Consider the following 22,292-nt stretch of genomic DNA (forward strand, 5'->3'; position numbering starts at 1 on the left):
TTTTTTTTTTTTAAACTTTGGAAAGCACGACTATAATATATACTTAATCTGGATAAATTAAAATATCATATTTAAGCATATTTTACAACTAGACAAAGACTCCCCTCCTCCTGCTAGTGTGTCTGTACCCTGGTGCTGATGATTAAACTTATTTTAAAGAAAAAAAAAAATTGATGTTAAGTTCTCGATGCCTAAATAAATAATTTTTCCATAGATCATTTTACAATTTGCTTTATATATTAGAATACCAGTCTCAGGACCGATGGGATTAAATTCTTAAACAAAACAGTTTTGCACCACTTTGCTACCTTATAAAGATTAAAATCAAGATAAAAAGATACTAAAATCTTATGTCTAGAATCTTTGTAACAATTGTGATTAAAATGTATTACATGATTTTGATTCAAAATCTATAAAATTTAAAATTTAAACTTAAGGGGCTTTAATAAGAAACTGAATCAAAATTCAATGCAAATCTGAAATATTTGAATTGTAAAATAGGAAATTGTGTTCATATTATGCTCCTTAAAAACTTAAATACTCAAAAACTGAAGTTTAAGGGATATTTATTATTTGATGTCTAATACCTATGATTAAAACTCCACAAAAATCGGATGTATCTAAATTTTAATGTCTCCCACCCTCTTTGGAAAAAACTAATTATAACACCTTAGGCTGAGAAGTTGTGCTTAAAAAGTCGTAATGCTCAGTTAATTAGTTCAGGAGTGAATCCTGTTTTACAAATATTTTAATGGAATGCACTCTAATGAATTCATAACACTTGTGCCCCTACCATATAAATTCACCAGACTAATCCAACAGCAAAATCTCACCCCTTCACTGTAGAGATCCTTAGATGCTAAAAAAAAAAAAAAAAAAAAAAAACTACTCTAATAGTTTCGTCCCTCAAACTGCTAAACATTGAATTCTCTCTCAGTCTCCTGCTTATCTGATTGTACTGACATGCAGAAGTTCAAATGTAATATGAACAGACCTCACTACATACACTATATAGGGAATTGAGCAGCGAGGTCTGTAGCTATGGTCCAAAACATTTGTCCCTTATGTCCAAGCAGCACTGTGCCTTGTTTGAAGTAAAAAAAAAAAAAAAAAAAAAAAAAAGAAATAATTAAAAATAGCTAACTTTATATAGACAGAGATATATAAAGCATTACTCTTTATAGAATTCTCCAGAAAATGTAAACAAAAAATATAATTTAGCCTACTTTCGTGATATATATAGAGATATGCTCTCAGGTAAAAATGCTAAGAGTAAGAGCAGCCTGGTTTTGAATCTCAGCTTGAAAAGACTCCCAACATATAGCCATACTGGGGAGCCATGATGGAATGAAAACAGCTCTGCAGAAAACATAAACAAATACTGGAAAAAATATAAAAGTTATAAACTTGATGCAATATTTTGGTACAACTCATTTCTGTTCACAATATTCGCACATGTTTCTTTCAAAAATTCAAAATGGTTGATTTAACTATCTGCTGATATTTACAATGTCAACAAAAATCAATTTCTCCCGTTTTAATTGAGGATCAAGGATAAGTGGAATAATCCTGGAAAAGGAATGGAACCATCATGTATAACTTGGTGCAGTACCTAATGAAAACGGAGCTTGTGAATCATCCTCTTCAACTGCTTTATTATTCTTTTCTAATATCTATTTAACATTCTTATGTAATATTCTGATTAAATAAGTTAAAATGTATTGAACTAAAAAGAACAAAAATTTTTTTTCCAAAGTGCTCAATACATATTTCTTTAACTATACTAGCCTTTCATTGAATAATTTTTAAGATATTGTTGAACTAGACATGACAATTACCATCAAAATGTTGATTAATCCATCCACATAGGGTATTTCTTGTGTGTGTGTGTGTAGAGAGAGAGAGAGATAAAAGTAGTGTTTTTTTGTTTTTTTTTTACACAAACACCACCAGGCCGCCCGGTGTTGCCTGGGTGTAAAATATGCTTAAAGTATGTTAATTTATTTTATTCAGATTTCATTATAGAGCTAGTACTCAATTGATTATTATATTGTACCCAATTATGTAGTAGAGATTTTAAAAGTTTTGTAAAAATACTCATTTAATATCTATTTAATAGTTAAAAGGGAGGATATGTAAATTTATACTTTAAAAAAAAAAGGATACAATAACCTGAACAAAATGCAAATGCAGCACGCTATGTTCCCAATCTACACTGGTAAACATAATACCACAGAGCTTATATATACATATATATACATATATATATATATATATATATATATATATATATATATATATGTTTTGAAACTATATATAGCAATTAAGCTACACATAATGTTCCGATTTCATCCCCATGAGGATTTGTCAAGCTATTGCATGAAATTGATGTTGCATATTTTTAGAGGGAGTGTGTCATCTTTCTTTGTCTTTTAAAAATGTAACCTAGTTTTTATTTGGGTGTGTTTGGATATGTCTGCTTATATTTTTGTATAGATTAGTTTATTTTATTAATTTATTATTATTTATATATACATATATTTACTTTTTATGTGTTATTCTAAAGTAAAATTTATTTTGTGCATGCAGATGTTTGCTATTTCGCTACTGCGATTCAATAATTTGGGAGTTCTTTAAAATTTAGGATAGCGAGTTTCTCACTTAGACATAATCTATACAAGTTGTCTAAATTTCCACATGTACTGGTTTGTCATACTATTTTCAACTATTGGCACCCAGTAGTGGTTTGCTATTGCTGTTTTTATTCTGTGTTATATGCATATAAAGACACACAGGCCTTCTGTTAAATACAACATATTTACTTTCAGATTATTTAATTCGATAACATATGTACTTCATAAAGGTGAGCAAATACTTATGGCAACTAGGCATTAGAAACTTACCTCAAATCTGAGTGCCATGTCCAACTGTGAGTGGGTGGAAAATCAATTGCATCATTTTTTTTTTAAGGTGTATAAAATTCAGGTGTTTTTGTTTTGTTCCAAGTTTTTTTTTTTTTAAAAGGGGCATGTACTTAAATAGCTGTCTTTGCCTGGTTCAAACCTGATTCCAGAAAATCATACCTAGGAAAATACTTATATCAACGAATGAGATCAGAAGCATGTACAACAACTTTATTTTAATTTGCTATTATTAAATAAAGGAAAGGGAAAGAAAAGAATAATGAACTGAGCTGATGAAATTGGTCCATCTTTAGAAGAAACGACACCGGACTCTCCCCCGAAATTAAATGACCAGCACCAATTGGTTGATACAGGGGGTGGGGGAGAAGGAAAAAGAGAGTAGAAAAAAAAAAAAAATCTTGTGACAAAGATCTCAACAATTTTATTTAAGTACAGTCTGATAATCTGCTTTCAACCCCCTTTCCCTCTGAATGCTTCCCTTTCTCATGTAATTCCATTTGATCGGCATGGTTTACATCAGCATTGTGAAAACTATAAATATTTTAATATACATCTTTTAAAAATTATATATATATATTTATATGCAAGTTAGAATATAAAATTATATTGCTGCAAATTTTTCATACTACATTATGCATAGCTTTATATTTTAATCTTTCACTTTTATTTAATACTTTAAATATGCAACTTCAGATTACCAACCCAATTGTATGATTCCCCCTACCTCTCTCCTGACTGGACTTTAACCTAGCTGTAGGTCTGCATTGGTTTTCCTTTTCTGTTTCCTGCCCTTTTTTCTCTCATTTCTTTGTTTACAACATTGTGCACAGTGTATTTAAAAAAACAAAAATAATACTAAGATAGTATTGAACTTCAGTTACTAGTATCATATAAAACTTAAAATTCTAATCTTGCGACAATCCTGGTGTATTTATACATATGATCATGAAGATGGGAATTATATTATGAAGTTTTCACAAGTATAAATCACATGGTACCAATGGTTTTGCATAAAACTGGAACCTGGTGAAAAAAAAAAAAAACTGTCTAAATAATTACACCCTTTTAGAATTGAGCACACTATTAGATATTTTTCTACCCAACAAAACCAACAAATTTTACATAATATATATATATATATATATATATATATATATATATATTATATGGAGAGAGATAGATCTATAGATTAGTGATAGGGCGATTCCAATATTTTTCCTGATCCCGATACAATTAACGATTCTATACTAAATTCCCAATTCTGATTCTTTATAACTCTAAATATTTAACTATAAAATCGTTATTTTGTTCCAATTACTGTAAAAACATGTTAAATGTGCATTGTAAAAACACACTTGAGAGGTGGGATGATCTATAGATGTTAGTTTTATTGGAAGGTTAAACCAATAAATAATATTATTGTTTTATTACTACTGACAGCAGTGGGAAATTTTTTTTAAAAGCAAAATCAAAAGAAAAAAAGATAGTTAAAGTAATCGTTTTTCGCATCAGAATATAGGCACAAATTATTCCAATACACCAAAAAGTTCTGAGGTTTCCGATTCCCAATTCATCATTCCCACATTAATATATGTGTGTGTCTGTGTATTATAGATATAATATTAAATGAAAGATGAGGAATAAAAGTTATATATAACTTTATTATATCAGAACAATAATGAAAAGTTAAGGGGGGGGGGGACCCACCTCCTTAGGTCACAGCATTTCAAAGCTAAATACTTCCCATCAGAAAAGAAAAGCCAGAATTATACAAAATGCAAATATAGAAAAAAACTATCTTAATGACATTTAGAAGTGAAAGGAAAATGAAGGAATAGGATAAAATGGTAGGCACAACATATAAGGCTAAATCAGAAGGATTATCGTTTAATCAACTTTCAATTTTGAAAGCTGGATGTTTTTGCTTATCGCTTGTTTTTCCAGTTTCTAGTGTACATATCTTCATGTATAATTTTTCCTGTTTATAATTCCGCTCTCTTTTTCCAATTACTTTTGAAATTTCTCTTAAATTTCAAATTCAATGTTCTAAAAGTTTTGTTTTTTTTCTCTTTAATATCGAATCCGAAAACTTGATTTTTTTAAAAATATTTTTGATGTTTTCAACCTTCGTTCTGATTACGGATTTTTCATCTTGGATTTTATTTAAGAACTTGACCTGGCCGGTTTTTGAAATTATTTTACTGGCCTCTCGTTTTTTTTGGAAGTGGTTTGATATATGTCTCTTGTCTGATACACCAAATTTTATATCTCAATATAAATCTTCACCTTGACAGAATTGTAACCGATAAATTCTTGAAATTCCACTAATTACTTTATCATTCTCCAAAAATTCCTACCTGGATCTTTTTATTTTCACACTAATTCACAGGATTATACATACCGATATTCTAAAGAATTTGCTATGCAATACAAATACTTTCTGGATTTACGAGGAGTGTACTAGTGACTTGATGCTTGACAAATTTTTACCTTGTTTGATTTGTAAACAGTTACTATATTCTTTCCTTTGGAATCTTAAACTAAAGACTTCACTGGAACTTGTATCATTATATTTTATTTTTGAACTTATCTTGAACTTATTTTTGAACATTTTTTTAAAGGCCATTTTCTTCACTTTCAGATTGTTTTTTTTAATTTTTTTTAAATTCTTTTTTTTAATCTATTTATATATGTATTTCTGTATCCCCTATTTACTGTTCCTAACTCCTTTTCTTTTCTACTTCCCCATTTTTCTTTTCTTTTATTATTGCCTTTTCTTTAATAGTCCCAATTATTTCATAATGGCCTATGATTTTTTAAAATATTGCCTACAAATATACTACCCTTTCAATTTAGCCTTGTATGTTGTGCCTACTTTTAATTACTATTTACCATTTTATCCTATTCCTTCATTCTCATTTCATTTCTAAATGTTATTAAGCCAGTTTTGTTTTATCTTCTTTATTTGCATTTTGTATAATTCTTTCCCTTCTCTTCTGATGAGAAGCATCTAACTCCATAATACCATGGTCTAAAGATGTCTTTTTTTCTCAAATTTCCCCTCAATTTTTCATTATTGTTCTGATGAGATAAAGTTATATATAAATTTTATTCCTCATTTTTCATTGAATATTATTTTCTGCTCCTTTTGATAATGTTGAGCTTTTCTTATCTTGATATGTTTTGCATTGTTAAAGATTTATTCTTTGGCAACAATTGTTATATATATATATATATATATATATATAAAAAAGCACATTTCATTGACTATGATAGGTATTCTGTGTCTTAAATCCATTATTCTTCAAAGTTTTAACAAACTTTGGTCAGTCACAGTGTAAGGCAAATGTGTTGCTGAGTGTGATTTCTCAAGCTTTCAACAAACTAAAATCATCTTCCAGAGAAATTATAACACGCATAGACACACATGAGAAAATGATTTTAACTTCAAATTGAAATAAGTTTTCATTGGAAAAGTTTGTCTGACATTCAATTCTAAACAAACAAACACGATCCATAAGTTATCACAAAGACTGAAATTAGTATGGTTCAGTAAAACATGTGAAAATTTATGTTATAAACTAATTTACATTAGAAGCAATGTGAATATTTTGAGTCAGTTGCTTGAATATGTAGAGTTACTTCCCTTACTTATACAAGCAGAGGAATAGCTATAAAGATATTGAAACAGATGATGAAAAGAGACTAGAGTACCCATTCCATGAAAATAGTATTGCAATGTTCAAATAAACTAGTAAAAAATAAAACAATTCCTATCACAATAAAATTTATTTCCCTTTAAATAAAACTTGAAATTGCCCAACCTAAAATTGCTGTTCTCTAAGAACAGATCAAACATTTAAAAAATTTATTTTTAATTTAAAAAATTTATTTATTTTAAAATGGGTTACATTAATCAAAACAAATTCGGTACAAGGCCATTCAAAAGTGTGGAGTAGGGAGGTGTCTATGGTCATCTTTGTCACTGTACTTAATATTTGTCTTAATATTTTCCAAGCTAAAATCCTTAATCATCATAACACGTTCACTCCAACAGTCGTTAAGATTCCCCATTTTTTTTTTTTTTTTTTTTTTTTTTAAATCTCAGCCAGGTTAGTTAATACCAGAAAAGTGTAAGTTTATTATAATACATTCTGAAACTCATCTTCAAGCAAACCAGCATTAAATGAAGATTAAAAAAAAAAATTTCATACAGTAAATCTATTTATAAAAAATGTAAAATTTATATCTACAAATTCTATTGGCAATTTGTTACAAAAAGTATCAAACTATTAAAACTTTTTTTTTTAAGTTACTCATAATTAAAACTGGCAATGAATTTTTAACAATTTCACTTCAGTTGAATTTTTAAAAATTGATTTTGATGACGTCAAAAAGGCAATTTTTTTTCTATCATATGTGGGTTCTTCTCTAGAATCCCCTCCAAAAAAAAAATAAAATAAAATAAAAAATAAAGAAAAACCTGTATGATGTATGTACTCATGACGAAACGAAAATATATTCCAACAATTTTTAAGTACATTTTTAAGTGATTAATTTGTAGGCATTACAACATAAATCTTACAAGTTTTAATAATTGTTAAGTTATCTCCCTTTAAAAAAGGGATGTTTTGAAAATGGAAGATAAGCCAGCCACTTTTCTGTTACTCATAAAACTGGATTTTATTATTTGAAAAGAAGACTACTTGATCAATTTACTGTGATTTTTGGAATACAATATTTTTGTTACATCATACAGATTTTTCTTTTTCTTTTTTTTTTATAATATTGGGGCAATTCTGGGCAACAAGCCATCCTTGAATATGCACATTTGTATTGATTTTGCCTGTATATAACAAAACTATTTAGCCGATACCTTATTGTATTATTATAAAAAGCTAAATTAGTTATTAATAAATATGATGGCTGACAAACTAAATGATAACTTGTATTCCCATTATAATTTATTTAATTTTTCACCATTTAACGAGACCAATTAAAAGAATGTTCAGAGAGGAGTGTAAATAGTAAGAATGATTTGGGTTCTTTTCCAAAATTCCTCCTATATTAAAAACAAATCTGTATGATGTGTGTACTCATGACAAAATCTATATATATAGTAGAATTTGCGTGTGTGTGTGTGTACAACTCTCCTACAGCCCACATCATAGAGCGATCATGATCAAACCTAGCATGATGATGTTCCCCACCTAGGGATGGTGCAAGGTAAAGATCATAGCCTATGTATATATACTCTCTTACAGCCTACACCAATGAACCGATCATGACCAAAACTGACATGGTCTTCGACCTAGGGATGGTGCACACCATTCGTCAAGGTCATATTTGGTGTGGCTCTTCATAAACTCCCCCACCTAGGGATGGTGGTGGATCCCAACTTGGTGTACACCATCCCTAAGTTGGAGAGTTTATGAAGAGCTGCACCTAATATGACTTTAACCTTGAAAAACATTACGTTTAATACCAAGCAACGCTGAGTACATCTGCTAGTGAAAATATATTCCAAAAATCATAAATTGATCAAGTAATTTTATTTTTAAATAAAAAAATCCAATTTTATTAATATCTGAGAAGTGACCGTCTTACCAACATTTCCAAAAAAAAAAAGAAAAAAAGAAAAAAAAAAAAAAAAACTCTCAAGTAAAGGGAGATAATTCAACAATTCATACTAAATTTATGTTGTAATGCCTACAAATTCCCATTAATCACTAAAAATGATTTTCTTTATAAAAATAAAACTACTTCATCAATTTATGTGAATTTTGGAATAAGATATTTTCGTTTTGTCACTATTTGATCAATTTATGATTTTTGGAATATATTTTCGTTTCATCATGACTATGTACTTCATACAAATTTCTTTATTTTTGTTTGTTAACATAGTGGGAATTCTAAATCAAAACATGATTTTCCCTTAATTTACCTGTATCGTACAAATTAGTAATTTGATCAAACAATTTAAAAAAAAAAAAAAAAAAATTTCAATTCTGATGTTTTAATATCAGGATTTTTTAACACTGACAAAAGAAAAAAAAAAAGGTTATTTACATACCTAGGACTTTCAACTGAAGTTCTTGCCCCATGGAAAAGGTTTATTAGGTAGGATCTTCTGCTTCTACTTCAACATGTTGGACAATTCTATCATTTCTCAAACTAAAATGTATTTGTACTATTACAGCTTTTGAATCGGACAAAAACAACTTTTTTTAAATCTCTAACCTAGTCAGTTTTTATTCGGTTCAAAAGTTGTACCAATGTATACAACAGCACACATTTACATCTGCCAATTTTCTGTCTGAAGATTGCTCAAAGCTCATACATTGAGGTATTTTTCTTTTTCTTTTTTAAATAAGATGCTTAAATACATGCATTTGAAATTATCCTCAAATAACTAACTATAAACTACAGTTTAAAAAAAAAAAAAAAGGAAAAAAAAAAGGGAAAAAAAAAAAAAGCTAAATAAATGGACAATTCAAAATAAAGCAAATTTGAAGTTTCGCAAAATTATTTGGTTCTTGTCCGGAGTTCTCTTATATTAAAAAAAAAAAAAAAAAAAAAAATGAAAAATCTGCATGCTGTATGTACACATAACACCAATGTGAGATTACACTAATCTCACAATCAGGATTGAGGTGTCTCTTTCTTTTTAAATCGTTTTCAAAATAATAGACAAGATGGTCGCCCATAAAATATGATTTTCTTATTTAAATATAAAACTACTTGTTCAATTTACATGATTTTTGGAATGCTATTTTCGTTTTGTCACAGGTACATACATAATAGATTTTTCTTAATTTTTTTTTAATATAGGGGAAATTCTAAACAAGCAATTATCTAAATTAGAAATTACCATTATTCTGATAAAAAAGGTTCCTTTTGCAAAACATTGGTCAAAGAAACTTAGAATTACAAAAAAGATTTTACATAAACAGGCAAATGGCCAATAACAGTTATAGAACACGCACACTAATGAGAGTGGTGTGGGCTATATAAGTTGGTACCAGGAAGGGGAGACAATTGTCCATAAACAATCGGATTCATACAGACAAAAGGAGTGAAGAAAGCTAATATTTTTCTTCATTCTGTCGGTGAGAGTAATGCAAAAAATTTTTTTAAATAGATAGAATAGCACAAAAAATCATCGTGCCAAACGAGAATAATATCACACTCAGTTTAAAAGTCAGCAGCAAACGATATTGGCTCAGATGTAGTTCCTGTTATTATCCTTCATAATGTTTGTTTCCCAAATTTATTAAATTGTTAGGTGAAAGTACAGATTAGTTAACAAAGCCCCTTCTCTCTCCATATTAATATTGGCTTTATTAATAACATTATTTCAGCACAATCCATAAACTGTAGAAGTACAAAAAAAAAAAAAAAGTTAATCACCTATTTGATTACTTATTTTTGTAAAAAAAATTTAAAAATTAATAGGTAGCATTTCCTGGTTACTTTATATCATTGCTTAAAATACACAGGTGACTATTTTTTGGCCATCATTGCCAGACTCTGTAAAACTTCCTGTTTTGAGTCGGTTAATAGTCCATGGTTTTATTTTTTGCTTTGTGCTGAAATGATTCCTAGAATAGGTTTAACCAACCAGTTTTAATAATTTTTGTTTTCTTAATTTGCTTTGTAAATTTATTCACAACTTTTTAAATGCAAAATTTTGAATGATTTAGTTCATATCCAAAATTCTCTCTATAAAAAAAAAATAGAAAACAAAGAAAAATGATGTATGTACAAGTGACAAAACAAAAATATCATATTTCCAAAGTTACATAAATTGATCAAGTAGTTTTATTTTTGAATAAGAAAAAAATGAAATTATGAGTATTCAAGAAGTGATCATCTCATCCACCATCTTGAAAAAAAAAAAAAAAATTCCAGAAACATGAGATAATACAATTTAAAACTTGCAAGATTTATGCTGTAATGCCTACAAATACTCTTTAATCGCTTAAAAATGATTCTTTTTTATATATATATATATATATATATATATATATATATATATATATATATATAAAAGCTTTGATCAATTTACATGATTTTTAAACATATTTTTGTGCCATTGCAGGTACATACAGTTTTGTTTATTTTTAATACAAGGGGAATTCTGGACAAGAACTCATTGTAAGACAGTGTATAACAATACTATTTTTGATAAGAGGTTTTGTCTGTCACACTTGCTTTTAAATAGCATTTTCTTTCATGAACATGCAAGTTAAATGGATAAATTTTACTTGAGGTGTTGAAGCCGTCATTCAACTGACAATCCATCCAATGAGTGGCTTTTAATTTTGATAGACAATGATCAATTAGTTAAAAAAAAAAAAAAAGTTTGTCATGCCATGATTGTTTCCTCCGGAGTATATAACCTTCTTGGATTAGATCTGCTGTCTACTCGCCAAAATGTAATCGTTGCTTCTGTTGCCTACAGATGATTTCATGGTTCTTGCAATGCTTAAATACTGCCCTGTGCTATATCTGAAAAGACTAAACCTGTGGTGATATACAATCACATTAGACCCTCTGCATAATCACACTGGTGTTTGTTTAGAGACGTACCAGCAATCTTCTTTCACATTGTGTTCTGCAGTCCTGAACGTGTTGCCTCAGAATTATGTGAATGAACATGTATCATTGTCACATTTTCAGAGTTCTGTATTGGCTAACTATCGTGATGTTCCTAAGTTTTATGCATTCCTAATTAGTTTAGTATCGCTAACGGTTTTATAACCATGGCTTAAAAGAAAAAAAAAAGTATTTTTGTCAGTCAGTCATGTGTAAACTTGAAATATTTTCATAGAGAAATGTACAGAATACTATTTTTTTAAGAATACCCATTTTTTTTTTTTTTTTTATTGTGCATATTTATATTTTGAAACTGGTTATACTGGGTTATTTTTAATTATATATTTCTTATTCACCCAAAACAAGGTACACTGTCACTTAGATGCAAGGGTTTATTATTTGGGACCATATCTACAGGAGCATTATGTAGGGAGTTGTACAGCAAGATATCTGTTCACATGAAAATTTCTGCAAGTTAGAGAAGTAGGAGACAGGGAGAGAATTCTAAAGTCTAACCGTTCTTAGAAAGAACATATTAGTTTTGTTCTCTTAAAATAATTCTAATTAGGTATGATATTTAAATTAATATTTTTTTTATTTATCTCAATATGATCAGTTATTTAAATTAATAAACCAAACTTTGAAAATACTTTATATATAATAGAGATCAAAAACTTCAAAAGCAGATATTTCTATGCTTAATTATTTTTAATCAGTATACAATAAATTAATGTCTGGTGTTACTCATTTTCGTAATTTTATTGTCCGATTTTTATAGATGCTATACTTTCATCAATATTAATAGTAATTAAAGTGATTTAATATTAATTATAAATAACTTTAATAATTAAAAAAAGGATAAATTACTAAAACCTTTCATAAAATAGTGTTCCATAATTTTCAAGGGAGGTAAATAGTTAAAAAACAAAAAAATTACAACTGATTTATATAGGTAATTTTTTGCTTGTAGAAATATAAATTTAAAAGTGGTTCCCAAAATCAAAAATCCCCAACAGATCAAATAAAAAGACATTATAATTTGGTATGACAGCCATGATTATGAAAAAGACAAACTGACATTGGTAACATATATACAGAGTGACCTCCCCCCCCCCCAAAAAAAAGGTAAATGGACACCATCTAGAACATATACTGTAGAACGGAGAAAAAAAGGCCAAAGACCCTTGAGTTTTGATGTGATGTTGTGAATATAATAAACTAGTTATGACCAAAGTTCCATTTCATTTGGACAAAACACTAAGAAACGGGGCCTAATTAGAGTTTGGGGCCCATTTTTTTTTGGGGGGGGGGGGGGTCACCCTGTACATTAAGCACACCAGTAATATAAACACTCAGGATAAACACTAAACTTGATATGAATTATCTTTCTTTTTCATAAATTTCCTTGTATGCTGCAGAAAATGAAAAGGGATACCAAAGCAATTAATGTTTATACCTGATCAAACGCTAAAAACAGCACAATCAGGGAATCATAAAATGGATGGCAAAATGACAGGTAAAATGCTTGCATTCATTATTGCAATTATGTTATCTTCATATTATTTTGTTTACTCGTAAGACTTGTGGAAATTCCGCAGTTGTATACGTCATCTGTTTTATATTACGGCTGTGCTAAAAACTATTTTGGTGACTGTCCAGAATTTCCATTATATATATATATTTAAAAAAAATTTTTTTTGATGTATGTACATGTCACAGGAATGAAAAGATCATTTTCCAAAAAAAAAAATCACAAATTGATCAAGTAGTTTTATTTTTATAAAGAAAATCGTTTAAATGATTTGAAGCAATTATTTGGAAATCGTAGTCATCACAAGGTCGATTTGGCAAGTTTGAACCATTGCTGAGTTATCCTTCTTAATTTCTTCAAGACGGTGACACAAGACCATCCCTTTTTGATTACTCATAAAAATTGATTTATTTTTAAAAGTTAAAAATAAAACTAATTGATCAATTTAGGTGATTTTTTGGAAAATAAAATTTTTGTTCCGTTACGGGTATATACACAAAAATTTTTTCCTTATTTTTGAATTTTTTTTAATATACGGAGAATTCTGGAGAAGAATGAAAAATATTTTCATTTGATGGAGGTTTGGCACAAATATTATTGTACTACCTTTGTTCTTATCTAAATACTCCGATTAATGTAGTTCCAGAATATATGGAAGTCTTCAAAACGCTTGTAAGAGTGTGACATACATCTGGCATGACTGCAGACTTCACAATATTATTGTATCATCTTTAGCCAGAACAGATACTACACTTTCATCATAACCTGAGAATGAACATAATGCATTTTTGTTCAAGTTTCATGTTCAACACATCAGCAACAACATCAGATGAAATTTTAATTTTTTTTCTACTGCATCTTTCGTGACCGAGTAATCCTATCTTAAATTCCAAATTTTGGAGATGAGGATTCAAAAATTGGGATTGCTTGTAAGAACCTATCATGCAACGGATAAAAGTGCTAAATATAATCAGTTCTTCTGAAGAGTGACGGTCTAACTTTTAGTTACTAAGAATACAATTACAAATTATTTAAGACTTTCACCAGCTTATACCTGACGAAACAAGCGTAAGTTAACTTTGTGGATCAAACAGAGTTCTGTTCAAAATTCCATGCAGATTCCAAAGTTTTAACAAAATGCAACTGAAGAAGGTTGAAGGTTACATCGGCCAAGACATTGAGAATAACATACGTTGAGGACAGTATTCGGAACTATCCAAATAATTATTGCTACACGTTTTTTTTTAATTTTCAAATATGTTTGAAAATATAAGGTTTAGATCTAAGTCTTATACCAACAAATTGTTCAGTTCTTGCACAGAATTTCCCTATATATTAAAAAATGACAAAGAAAAATCTCTGATGATGTATGTAAAAATTGCATAAATTAATCAAGTAATTTTATTTTAGAAAAAAAAGTTTATAAGTAACTGAAGAGAAACTGTTTTACCCAACATTTTAAAAACAAAGGGAGATTATTCAAACTTGCAAGATTTATGCTGTAATGCCTATAAATTCCTATTAATTGCTTAAAAAATTACTTTATAAAATTAAAACTACATGATCAAGTTACATGATTTTTAGAATATCCTACCCACTTAAATAGTCAAATTCTGCCTAATTCCCACCAAAAATGATTACTGTGCTGTTATCTCACTAACCACTTTACGCTCATTAAGCCTTATCCTAGAGTGTCCATCGAGCCTTGATAAGTGGTGGCTCCATTGTAAAAAAAAAAAAATGTTTTGTCACGGGTACATGCATCATACAGATGTTTCTTTAAGTTTTTTAATACAAGGGAAATTCTGGACAAGCGATTTTTTCTTACTGAAACTAATCAATCAGTCTTTCAACCAGTTCCTGTCTTTACTGTATTGATATAAGTTTCAAAATACAAAAATTATGAAAGATGCAACAAGTGTTGCAGAAAAGTAACAAATCTTTGATACACAATTACCAAATGCTAAAGAGAGAATGGCTGGTATTCTAAACAGTTTAATGCTGTTGCTCCAGGGCTCATTTGGCATAAGCAGCATCAGCATACAAAACAAGGATATATACAATTTTTAGTATAGAATAGAAATAATTTTTGGCAAATTTTAAATGTCTAATCACAGGAAACAAAAACTTTTGTCTCCTGTCCAGAATTTGACCTTTATGAAACAAAAATAAAGAAAATCTGCATGATGCAATGAAAAACACCATATTCCAAAAAAAAATCACCCAAGTTGAACAAGTAGTTTTATTTTTATAATGAAAATTATTTAAGCAATAAATGAAAATTTGTAGGCAAAAGTTTAAATTGTTGAGTTATCTCCCTCTTCTGTTACTTATAAAATTTGATTTTATTTAAAAGTAAAACTACTTGATCAATTTATATGATTTTTGGAATATATTTTAGTTTATCATTAATTAATTTAAATATTTTCATTTAAAGTCAGAGATAATTGAATTCAGAAATGGATCCTTTTATCTCAAACTTTGTAATTATTTATTTTTGATCATAAAAGGTCTTTAATTACTTGTTTTATAGGACTCATTTTTTTTTTTAATTAGAGCATTTTTTTAACCACAACTCTAAGAGATTAGACTTAAGGTCAGGTGTAGGTTAGCTGAAAGGAAAGTGTTTCTGTGGAATGAACTGGATTCGAACTTGGCACACCCAAGTTTTCAGTCTGTAGCATATGTTTTGTTTTTGGGAGGTTTTTTTCACACAGGATGTTATCAAGGATGATAACTGACATTTTTTTAATTTAGTTTGAATTTAGAAGAGGATAAAGAAAAATTAAAGATCCTTTTCTCCAATTGTATACCCATATTTTGATGATAAAAGTAAATAAATACTAAAGTTTTAAAAAATTATAAATTAAATTTTAAGCACTTAAAATATTAAGACACATTCAACATCTTGTATAGAAATTGCTTTGGAGAATTTTACAATGTTCTTTTTGAAATGGCAAAAATGAATTTTATTCTTTGGTTTCAGTAATAATAAAAAGTGAAACCATGTTTAAAAAAAAAAAAAAATGAAGTGTTAATTAAGCACCAGCTTTCTACAAAGAATTAGTGAATTACATTATGCTTAAACAAAAGCTTCTTCAAGTTGATGCGAAACTAGAACAGAAGATACCATAATGTAACTTCTTTATTAAAAATATTTATATTCCAACCTACATTAAAAAAAAGTATTCTTAAAATGAGCAAAAACTTGCATTTCTTAATTTTTAAGATGAAGATTAATAATTCACAAGAAATTGAAATGTAGCATCTGAAGAACGGATACTACACTTTGATCTTGGCCAAAAGGCCAAGGAGAACAAATCATTTTTATGAGCTTTGCCTTAAAAGGCGACACCAATTTTTTTTGTTTTTGTTTTATAAAAAATTAGAACATTTCACTTTCCTTTTAACGGGTGACAAGGTTTATTTTCCTTTTTTTAGGGATGCACAGGATGATAACAGCCGAAATGAATTACAATATTAATATAAAGATATTTGGATTATTCAGACTACTCCTCTCATCATGAGTATTGTTTTCACATTTAGGTCTCTGTAATCTCCAAACCTTTTCAATCTATCTAGTCTAACTCAGGAAATTGCATGGAATTTCAAACAAAACCTTTCATTTAATCCATGGTGGCGATGGTCGTTCATGCTCTCATTCTGTTAACCAGGATCGAGTAGAAGTTCCAAGTAAAGCAAAAATATAATTTCAAATTACTTAGGACTTCCGCTTGGTCATGGCTGATGAAGTGAAAGCATGCTATCCCCGTGGATTAAATAAAGGGTGCCATTAGAAATTCCATACATATTTCCAAAATTTGACAGAAAGATTCCAGAGTTTAAGAAGATACATTTGAAAAAGGGTGGAGATTGCATTGACTGAAACATTATGAAAATCAAAATCAAAATGAGAACAGTAGTCCAAAGAATCAAAATGCGAATCTTACTTTTATTTCAACAATTAGCAATGAAAAGCTATTTTTTTTCTGCAATAAGTATACAGAAAAATAAAAGTAATCATTTTATTTTTCGTTTTTTTTCTTAGTGATCCTTATGACGTAAAGTATGTTTTGTATATTTAATAAATATTAGTGCAACTGCAAGATGTTAGATAAAAACCGAACCATAGCAACATTTTAGCATTTATTTGTGTTATGTATATATATATAAAAAAAATTAACGAATGAAATAAAACCTGACATATTGTGAATAGAGCACACACATTCACACATGTATACAGTTGTTAGTATTCACAAAATGATGTAATCATTAAGACAAGTTTATAAGTAATATTTTTTAGAAGGATTTCTCTTGAAATATATATATATATATATATATATATCTCAAGGCACCAAGTTAGTGATAGACATTTATACAAAAAGGAAAACATTTGAAAATTTTGATTTATTTTTGGGGGGAATAAAAATAAAAGCGGTCATACTTTTTGGCGTGTTTGTGTTCAAAATAAAATATTATGGTTTATTAATGGTATCATAGAAATTGACATTAAATATTATTTTTATAAGCTGTATCAATCCATACTTAAAAAAGAAATAATGATAAGACTTGACTAATAATATCTTGTTACCTGGGTTTACTTTTTTAAATATGCATCCATATGACTTCCAAAAAAAAAAAAAAAAAAAAAATATCTTGGAAGCCATACTAATGCATATTTTGAAAATAAAACAAGATAAAATGTTACTAACACAATTAATCACTTAACATCTGGTTACTGTGTTTTATTTTCAAAATATGCATCGATACATCTTTCAATATTACATATAAGAGTAAATAACATTATGTAAAAAATAGTTTAAGTATCTTAGGATAGAAAGCAAGCAAGCAAAGCAAAAAAGTTAAGGGATATAATTACTCGTAATCCTTAAAAATAATAATAATAATAATATATATATATATATATATATATATATATATAAATAAACTAACAATAAAACAAAGAAATAGAGAATGAATAATAATAATAATAATAATAATATATATATATATATATAAAGAGAAGGAAGGTAACAGATGAAAAAAAAGCAAAATAAAAAGGCATTATTTTAAGCTTCAGAAAAAGACAAAAAAGAAAAAGAAATGAGAATGTAATTTGGTTGAAAGCGAGTGAAACACAATAGTTGGTTGTAAATTAAGTAGTGAAAAAAACAAAAAACAAACAAAAAAACAAAAAAAAAATTAAAAGGAACCCAAACCTTAAGAATAACAATGCGATTTAAATATTTTTAATAAAAGGAAAGCATTTGCAAAACAAAAAAAAGGGGGGGGGGGTCAATGCTGGGGGGAGCAGTGCCATTTTGTTAAGGAAAATAGGATTACCGGCATGCATGGACTGACATCAAATTATGTAAAATTAAAAGTTGTATAAAAAAAAAAAAAAAAAAAAAAAAAAAAATTTTTTTTTTTCTTTTTTGGATCAAATCCGCAATACTAAGCTACACTACACAAACAGAAAAATGATAAACTACTATAAGATAACAGGTAGTAATTTCAAAAAATCTTTATTGTTCTTAGTACAAAGCCTTTTTATGAACAGTGACCGGTTAAAGCCCAATAGTCTCTAATAAAAATAAATCACTTCTAGAGGTTACATAATAGTCACATAGTGACCAAAGCAAACCTTTTTCAGTCACAGAAGTGACTGGTTATCAAACCACACACACACATATATATATATAAAGTGTGTATATGTATATAAAAAAGAAATATATATACATACATACATATATATAAATACATATAAAAAGGAAAAGATGTGTATATGTATATATAAAAAAAAGAAATATAAATATATACAAAAAGAAATGTGTGTAAATATTTGTGTGTGTGTATGAAAAGATCAAGGTGTGTGTATGTGTGTCTATGAAAATATATCTAGACATATACATGAAAAGATCACATGTATATAAATGTATGTGAAAGAAATTATATACGCCATATCTGTATATATACTTAGAAAAGTGTGTGTGTGTGTGCATATATTTTTTTTTATAATTATGTATGTATGTATGTATGTATATATATATATATATATAATTAAAATTATATATGTGAATGTATATATATAAATGTATTTACATATACAAAAAAAATTATACATACATATATATGTATAAAAAAAGATGATAAAAAAAAAAAAAAAGAAAAAAAAAAGGATTTCAAACTGTAAACGATTGTTCCAAATTGCGAGTCAAGTCCAGCCAGACTTTTCCCTGTATCGGATGCACAGTAAATTGACATTAATTTCCCGGTGTATCACTTACCTTCGACTAAATTTCGAAGTTAATTTGTTCAGGAAAGACATTCGAGCTGCTTGTCCGGCTGCAGTAGTGTCCTGAGTATGACCAGGAACAGGTCCTGGACCGTTATACTGGTTTACTGGCTGCCGCCGGTCCATTATACGGCCCCCATGGAATGTATTGCGACCTGCTGTGCCTCGGTAAAGGGAGCCTTTCACAGCAGGGGATACAGGTACAGAGGGTTTCCCTGGAGCCGTTCTGAAAAGGGTGGGAAAAAAAAAGTGAAAATAATGAAAATAAATGTGATTTATATATATATATATATATATATATATATATATATATATATATATATATATATATATAAAAGTAGTATTTTTTTTTTCTTTTTTAGGTATGTTTCATTAAATAATATAGACAACTTTTGTCTACATATTCCTGGCAAGAACTGGCTGATGTAACAGACAATGTCGTTTTTGACCCAATTACTTTCACATCTATCCAGATACATTGTCAGGGATAATTAGCAGACAAATTTTAGAATATTTATAGAAGTGGTGTGTGTGAGAAAATAATACTAAAACACTGGATGTTGTTATATTGTTTGCATCTGCACACTGGTAGAAGACACTGAAGCTATTAATAATGCCACTAAGTGATAAGGTAATTCACTAAATCAGATAGAAAACATGATACCATAAATGCTGAAGTGTGTGTATATAAATATATGTAAGTAAATGAACCTTCTAGAATACAAAAGCTGTGGACCTTGCTTGCTTGTATCAATGTGCAAAAAAATAACATTACAAAAGGGACATGATAAATAGTAGAGGGGAGAAATAGGAAGGGCAGATAGAAATAAAGGAAGGTTGAAAATGGGAAGAGACTAGAGACAAGGCGAGGGTGGAAAGAAGAGACAAGAGGAAAGGAATAAAAGGATAGAGGAGATGAAGGAAAAAGAAAGAATAGAAGAAATAAAGAGGAGATGAGGGGGAAAGAAAGACCTGTTAAGGTGTGTGTGTATATGTGTTTAATTATTGTGCATGTCATGAAGATACACTGAAATTTGCAATAAAGAAAAAAAAAAAAAAAGGGCTTTTTATTTCTCTTGAAATACTGTCAATTGATGGTGGAGAGAAAACTTCACACTCAAAGAAACCAATACAAAGTGTATGTTGTTATTTTCCTGCTCAAAGAGGAAACAATCCATTTCTTTTAAAAATTTCAATTTTGGAGTTCTGGATTTTGTTTATGTTACTATCTTGTGATTATTTTATTTATTTGTATCTGTTTATTACTTTTTTTTATCATTATCTTTACTTTGTTTATCTGTATATCAATATGATAGGGTGTGTTATTTTCTGTTTCACGCTTACATCTGGGTCATTTAATTGTTATGTACTTTCTATTTCTTGTCAAATAATTTTACCAAGAATTCTTCATAAGTTTTCATTTCGGTTTCGATTATAACTGATACCACTAAAGTCACTTATTTTTTTTATAATTTTATCCAGAATTCTTCATAAGTTTTGGTTATGGCTGAAAGAACTCAAGTTTATATATATATATATATTCATAAGTTTTTATTTCAGTTTCGATTCAAGCTAATGCACCCAAGTCATATGGATATATTTTTATTTTATTTTTGAAATCACAACTTTATAATATGTAAAAATCGATAGAACATTTACTCTATAATAATATATACGAAATCTACAAGAATTAAAATATCATATTTAAGCATACTTTAAGACCGGGCGTTGCTGGGCATTCAGGCTAGCTTAGATAAATACTTTTGCAGTTTTAACAAAAGAGCTACAATAATATCAGTGTTTCCATGTACACTCAACATCTACAGAATGCCAACATCAATATATTACATATGAATGAGTCCCCTCTGGAATTTCCACAGGTCCCACTAGTTACCATTACTTTTATAACATGTAGAGAAATGAAGAAACAACAGTTGAAAATGTGTTTTTATATACATAAATTAGCTTTGATTCATGTAAAGTGTTAGATTAAACATGTCTGCAGTTTGCAATGAATTCATGTTTTTTGTTGAAAAGTTTGTACTTTTGTATAGAGCATATTATACAATATTTTTCCTCTAGGTTAAACCTACAATTTTTAATGTTTACGATTTCCCAGTTTATAGCAGCGTGTATGTTTTTGTACTTATGATGTTTTCATATATAGTATTTTTCAGACTAATCATGTGATTAATGTACTTGGTTTTTAATGGGCGTCCTGTAGCACCTAGATACACATTTTATTTGTTATTGTTCATGTTGTATTTTATATACTATTTATGTGTCATTTGTCAAGCACTTATTCGCCAAGAAACAGTTGCTCTTGTTTTTGTTTGCATAAGTATGTTTTGTTTTCATTTCTGCTATTGTTTTTTTTTTCCACTGTTGTTGGTTTTATTATATCCATTTACAATATTTAACTTGTGCTTCCTTACATGTTACCTTTGCAGCAATAACTGATCTAAATATCGTTCATATTTTAAGGAAAGTAGAAATTGAACCTTGGGTTTACTTTTGGCAGTCTTATAGCTTCCACTTCCCTCATTTTGTTCTTTAGTCCTCACTTATTGCTACCTAGATTTTGACTGAAGTAGTATTTTTGTTTAAATTCCTTACATCAAGTGGCTTCATGTCTTGTCTGAAAGGATTTCCATAAAAAATAATGGCTTTGTGAAGGGTGCTGTCTCTGAGGGAAATGTTTATTAGTATAAAGAATAACTTGTGTAATTTTTTTGCTGGGGTGGGTTAAACCACATAATGATGCATTCCCTTTTGTATCTCTGTTTTTATTTTCAATGCATATTAGATTATCCTTTAAGAGATGTATTTAAGGGAGTTTTAGAATATTTTGTGTGGTAAGATATACTCATATTGCTGGAATTGCAGGATATTGTGTTCTACCAATGTGCTAATTTGTTCGAACACTGGGTTTGAGTATTTCTTA

The 22,292-nt window shown here is 28.5% G+C and overlaps 1 protein-coding gene across 45 annotated transcripts in view; it reads right to left on the reverse strand.

Moving 5' to 3' along the window:
* The window catches only part of LOC145260523 (MAP/microtubule affinity-regulating kinase 3-like), a 416,290-nt gene that overhangs the window by 23,448 nt on the left and 370,550 nt on the right, over nucleotides 1–22,292 (reverse strand). For all 45 annotated transcript variants that reach the window (XR_013864311.1, XR_013864310.1, XM_080118715.1 and 42 more), the window contains one exon: nucleotides 19,341–19,574. Coding sequence is in view for 43 of the 45 variants with exons in the window: in XM_080118715.1 (XP_079974841.1) it covers nucleotides 19,341–19,574 (234 nt within the window). In the remaining 2 variants the exon portion in view is untranslated. The remainder of the gene's footprint in view (nucleotides 1–19,340; nucleotides 19,575–22,292) is intronic.

This window comes from Euprymna scolopes, chromosome 36 (genome assembly GCF_053919585.1).
Source record: "Euprymna scolopes isolate OS-2025 chromosome 36, ASM5391958v1, whole genome shotgun sequence".
Classification (NCBI taxonomy): domain Eukaryota; kingdom Metazoa; phylum Mollusca; class Cephalopoda; order Sepiida; family Sepiolidae; genus Euprymna; species Euprymna scolopes.